This window comes from Nilaparvata lugens, chromosome 13 (genome assembly GCF_014356525.2).
Source record: "Nilaparvata lugens isolate BPH chromosome 13, ASM1435652v1, whole genome shotgun sequence".
Taxonomy (NCBI): Eukaryota; Metazoa; Arthropoda; class Insecta; order Hemiptera; family Delphacidae; genus Nilaparvata; species Nilaparvata lugens.
This window is the reverse complement of record NC_052516.1, coordinates 26,520,296-26,526,460: the sequence shown is the minus strand read 5'-3', so window position 1 is coordinate 26,526,460 and position 6,165 is coordinate 26,520,296. Positions and strand designations below refer to the sequence as shown.

General features: G+C 36.6%; 1 protein-coding gene across 1 annotated transcript; it reads left to right on the top strand.

Annotated features, from left to right (window-relative positions):
• Positions 1-894: 894 nt before the first annotated feature.
• Positions 895-1,950, top strand: LOC120354118 (pair-rule protein odd-paired-like). Its single transcript, XM_039440405.1, has one exon. The coding sequence runs from the start codon at positions 1,174-1,176 to the stop codon at positions 1,948-1,950; it is 777 nt and encodes a 258-aa protein (XP_039296339.1). The 5' UTR covers positions 895-1,173.
• The last annotated feature ends 4,215 nt before the right edge of the window (positions 1,951-6,165 follow it).

Genomic DNA, 6,165 nt, shown 5'->3' with positions numbered 1-6,165 from the left:
AAGCAGGTCTGTTGTAGAAGTTGTAGCAATTGGAGTGGTGGGGGAAGGGTGTCCTGGATCTTCCCGAAAAAGGGGGCGAGGCCTGTTTGCTCACCTCTGATTGGTCGAGAGTGATAAGGGGTGTGCAGACCGAATCGGCAGGGAGTCCTCACTGGAAGCGACCAAGAAATTCGACTTTCAGTCGTGTATCGAACATCCACGGGTGAGGTCGGCTCATGCGGCTCGGTTCGTGAGAAAATTGACGGGACGGTTCGTGTGATTGTGCGGCGAGAGTTTGTGTGTTCGTGATAAACACGGAAAATATAACTAGAACAAATATTTTGGGGGAAAAATTGGAAATTTCCTTGCTAAGAACGAGTGTTTTCCTAACCGCGCGCTTTTTCTCATTAGAAAAATACTAACTTAAGCAAAAAATTTTGAGTAAAAGAACTGAGAATCTCGTCACCAAAGATCGGATGTTTTGTGATCGGATATTCTACTGTTATTGATAGTTCGGAACTATATTATATATTGGGTGGGACAAAACAAAAAATTCAATCACCGAAGATCATCCTGTATTTTGTTTTTCGTTTGGAAATTTTCTCCCTGAATGATATGTGAAGATATGCCGGTGGGAAAATATGAAAAGTTTAGTTTTGCGTGTGTATAAGAGGTATTGTTTATGACAGTCAAGTTAAGTGTGTGATTTATAGAATAAGAGAAAAACTGTAACTTCTGTATTCCACCACCAATTTTGGTTAGAACTTTAGGTTAAAAGTAAAATAGGTACTATCAGCGTGTGGATCACCACAAAAAATAATGAAACCAAATGACCAGGAAATTTTCACTGAAATTAGAAGCTTAACCAAACAAAATTTTCAAATCTGCGATGAGGTACAAAGACAGAGGGAAATTGAGGGAATGAAAATGGAGTTATCGAATCCTCATGAGTCTTTTCCCACCTCTTGGTGATATAGGACAACTAGAACGTGAGAAACTATCTTGGATACAATTTGTTAGTGAGATAGTGTATGAAGAAAGTGGAAAATTATATTGGAGACAGCTTTTTGGTGACATAAAACGTGATAAAGTATGTTGGACACTATTTAATTGTGATATAGTAGGTATTGATAGTGAAAAAGTATGTTGGACACCGCCTCCTGGTGACACACTACGACTAGAACCTCCGTAGAAATGCTGAACGCTTTCGTAGACAGCGGTGGTCACCACCATCACCACCATCCTCATCATCACCCTACCCTGCAGTCGTTGGGGTTGAAGATGAGTCCACCACCGCCCCCCGTGCCTCATCACCAGCACCAGGGTGTCCACCCCCAGCCAATGGCCCCCGTGGCAACACCCCAGGATGGTGGCCAACATTTCCACCAGGGCTACCACCATCTGGAACCGCATCCTGGGTATTTCATCCGGCGGGAACATGAGTACCAACCGAGCTACCCTGCCGTCGATCATGGAGGGTATCACCCTGGGTTGTATCCGCACCCTCACCACCACCACACCCGGCCTGAAACAGTGTCCTATCCTCAGGATCATCTCCACCAGGGTGCAGCCTCCTACAACATGACGGCACCCCCGCATGGCGCGTTCCTCCGCTATATGCGGCAACCCGTCAAGCAGGAGATGACCTGCATGTGGGTGGACACTCCGGGACCTCGAAAGACCTGCGGCAAAGCCTTCACGTCCATGCAGGAGATAGTGACCCATTTGACAGTGGAACACGTGGGGGGACCTGAGTGTACGACGCACTCCTGCTACTGGCAGGGATGTCCCCGCAACGGACGGCCCTTCAAAGCAAAGTACAAACTCGTCAACCACATCAGAGTGCACACCGGTGAAAAGCCGTTTCCCTGTCCGTTTCCCGGCTGTGGAAAAGTGTTTGCCCGCTCGGAAAATCTCAAAATTCATAAGCGGACGCATACAGGTGAGGGCAGACTTGCAAAAGTTTCATAGTGATCTAATGATACAAAAGTTGGCTATGGTAATGGAGTGTTTATTTCTGTGTTCAAAGATTGTTTACGTTGGAATGTTTGTTGGTTCAAATATTGGTTATGATATTATATGGAGTGTTTCATTCCTGTGTTAAAACATGTTCAGGTAGATATTGGTTAGTTAGGTTGGAACGTTATTTGGTTCAAATACTGGTTATGGTATATGACATAGAGAGATCATTTTTTGTATTAAAAATTGTTCAGGTAGAGATATTAGTTATGTTAAAATGTTGGTTATGATATAATATGTGGTGTTTATTTCTGTGTTAAAACATGTTCAGGCAGATATTGGTTGTGTTGAAATGATGGTTATGATATGATATGGAGTGTTCATTTCTGTGTTAAACATGATCAGGTAGATATTGGTTGGGTTGAAATGTTTGTTAGTTCAAAAGTTGGCTATGTTAGGATTCAGAATGTTGATTTCTGTGTTAGTAGATGTTCATGGAGGTTTTTCTCACTATCACCCATAGTTCATTACTAAGGGCGATTGATTGATTACATCCCTTCATTTAAAATGGAGCTAGAACCTCAATTGCTCTTTACCACACAGCTCTTGAAGGATAAAAGACACTTCATGAAGACGTGGCTCTCAAGATGCTCTAGGACTCTTATAGATGTAGGAAGCAAATTTAATTTGACGTTTTCTTTAAAATGATTCATCCGAAATAGCTTAGGTGAATGCAACAGGAAAAGAGAGAGCTCAAATAGCAATCATGACATATTGTTGAAACATACAATAAGTTCATGTACAAAAATTGAAAGTATTTTACTAATTTCTTTTGCTTCATCTTTCAAACAAGAATCTGCCGTTTAACCCGCATCAGGTCTAAATAGACTGGGATAAATATTTATTTTAGAATAATATCAGTAGAAAATGAAATACTTATGAGAGAATGATATGGAAGATTTGAAGATCTTATTGGGATTGAGAAGTGTATTATAGAATATCTCTTCCACTTTTCAAGGCATTATATATGTATATATGTTCCGGTGCGAAAATTGTTTTTATCCTTTTGATTTTGTAAACTATTTCTACTCGAATTTGAATATTTGGCGTAGGTCGAAGCATTCTATCTTTACTAAAAATTTTAGTTGAGAAGTTTCTTTCAAAATACCTTTTTTGGGGCCTTCCTAGGAATCATCTATTCTTCAGGGCTCTCTTAAGGTATTAAGATTTGGGAGCCTGTCTCTTTGAATACAATATTGTAATCAATTATTCATTTATTGTATTTGTAGCCTGTTTAAAAATAAATGCGGGCGATTCTTTCGGAATTGGAAAATGGAGCGATTAAAGGATTTGTTCTTTAAGCGCAGATTCCAGTGTGATATCCATAAAATAAAAAAAATTATTTGATTTGATAGATTGAAAAGACTAGGTCTCCATTAATAATTCATGATCGTTTACATATCCGCTTTTTTGGAACAGCAATACCCAATGTTCTAATCTAGTGTCCTATGTTTTTCTCTTCTAATTTTAATTCTCTATTTTCGCCAATCATTTCAAGTACTTTATTAGGCCTACGAGCTACGTAAACTAATATCTACTTAGTACTAAACGCTCAATTTTGGAGGAATCTCATTAGGCGTTCAATCTGAAAATATCCTTGGAATCCAATCTGGGAATAAAATGAATCATCATCAATTTGGTTTAATAATGTTATAAGTGAACTCAGACCGTCATCGTATATAACACTCCACTCATGTAAAGTTAACCGCTAAATTGGAAGCCACACTCATCCAGCTTGTGCCTAACTAATAAAAGAAGTGGAAAACTTCAGAACTTTGTTGTTCAAAGCACTTTTTCAACAGCACGTTTTCCAAAGCCGTTATCTCAATCAATAATTTGAAGAGAGTTAACTTGTGACTGACTTCTACAATTCCAGTTAATTTCAATGAAATTATTCTGAACAATAAAATCATAAATTGATTTCAGTAAACTAATGATATTGTAACTCAGGAATAAAACACAAATCCCCAGACTTCAAGATTAGAACCAAATTGTTGAGCCGAAACAAACACTTTGTTGAAATTTTTATTTTTGAACTTTTATTGAAAGGTAGAACACCTGGGATGCTGGGTTCAAGATTGAACCCAATCCAAGATTGATATCATTTATTGGCATGTGCAATCATCATTGAACAATCTCCATACATCATTATCTGTTTCTATCAATCTATTTTTTTATTTGATTGACAAATCAATGACTAGAACCAACCAAATATAGCAAATCCCATTTACAAAATCCTATTGAAACGTTCCTTATCTTGTAGCTTGTAACATCTTGTATTCATTCCCAAATTCAAAATGGCTGCCAAATCCAATTGTTCACTCCATCATTGTCTCAGCCACTTTGCAATTATTGTTGAAGTCATTGCATACCAATCGAACAATACCTTGGCAATACTTCACAATACCCGAACAATATCTAATGATTAAAGATGGCGGCGTTGCTCATTACTGCGCTAAATAGCAAGATAAGATAGGATCAATTTTAATTACGATGATTATCTTTGTTTTTGATGAAAGATACAATGAAGCGTTATTAACAAACCGTGTAATTCTAATGGGGTTCTATTTTTATTACACTGCCGAAGACAATGGTAGTCATAAAACGGTCCTTTTATAGCTGGCTAATTCTATTCTTCAGTTGTTTTATTTGGAGTAGTGTGAAGGATATGAAATGTAGAATGAGTCTACAAGAAGTGTTGAATGAGAATGAATTAGAAAATGAAAAGTGTTGATCAGTGAGATCATAAACTGATACAAGGTTTATTATATGATCGATTTGGATTATTTATCATGACTGGTTGGGAATGCACCAGAAACTGTATGTAGGTTCTTCTGCCTCTGATTTCTATACAGATAGATGAAGAAATCTAACTTTATCTTATCTTTTATCATACTAACTACCCCAAATTAATCACATGCACATTCTTGGAGCTTATGTGGGCACCACCCACAAAAAACAAATAAATAAATTCCCACACCTCTTAAAATTGTGTGTCACAAGTATTCTGATATTTGGAGATCTTCTTTAAAATATTTGAGTTTTAGATAAATGCAATTTGATTTATATTACGTCTATCACTGTTATATTCTCGTTGTACCGACTTATGAGTCAGATTCAATCGATTCAATCCTCTAGAATTCAGAAAAAATCTAGAGATTTATCTGTGGGGGAAAACGTGTAATTTTGACTGTCAGTTGATATCTTTGTAGGATCGGGAAATGCAAGCCATTTATTGACAATAAACATGCGCAGTAATAATATTATTAATAAAAATACACTTGTATTGAGATACAAATATACGTGTATTGGGATTGAAATTCATACAATAAACTTGTATTAAGATTCAAATTCATTTCTACAAACTTTACGTAGAATATTCCTTAATAGCTTACTCGAAAACGGAAGAACCAATTCATTTAATCCATTTTCTCAATTGAATATGACTATATTCAATGGTACTTGTATCAGACTATATGTTGCCACCATAAGCGAATCTATTAATTGATAATTTCTGGAAATTCAAATAAAAGTAGCTCAATTTTTGATTCTTCTTGCAAGTTATCTATTAAACCTCAGGAGAAAAACAGTTTTCTGGAACTGTTTTTTCTCTCGATTGTTGAAGATTGAATAGTCAATAGTAGTTTTATAAATAAATTGAATAGCGTGGCTAGCGCTCCATTTTTTGTTTTTCTCAGCTAGTTGTTTTCAAAATAATTGAAACAGATATCATGCAACCCCACAAATGACTTTGTTCTTGTTTTGAAAAAATCGAGGTTCAATGGTGAAACAGATAACAAACCAAACAGAGAACATGTTTTTGCTATGACAGACAAGGTGTATATCATTCATAAACATTGTCATAGTGATTATGGAATAACCTCCAAAATTCTGATAATAATTCAAGACCATTTCCAACGCACCTACCAACTATCAAATACAACAGGAATCAATACTGTACAATTATTTTCATTCCATGACCATTCTCAAGGACAGATCAGTCATAAAATTATCTTATCAAACAAAATGCCTGCGTGATGGGCTAACTAGAAAAATATCTAATTCATGACCACTTCCAACGACCCTACCAACTATCAAATTCAACACAAATCAATTATTAATTTATGGAACTCCAATATCATACAAGTCAACCAGAATTTATAATCC

What these genes read in the sequence shown, in the direction of transcription:
- LOC120354118 (XM_039440405.1), top strand. Translation starts at nt 1,174, where the DNA reads ATGCTGAACGCTTTCGTAGACAGCGGTGGTCACCACCATCACCACCAT.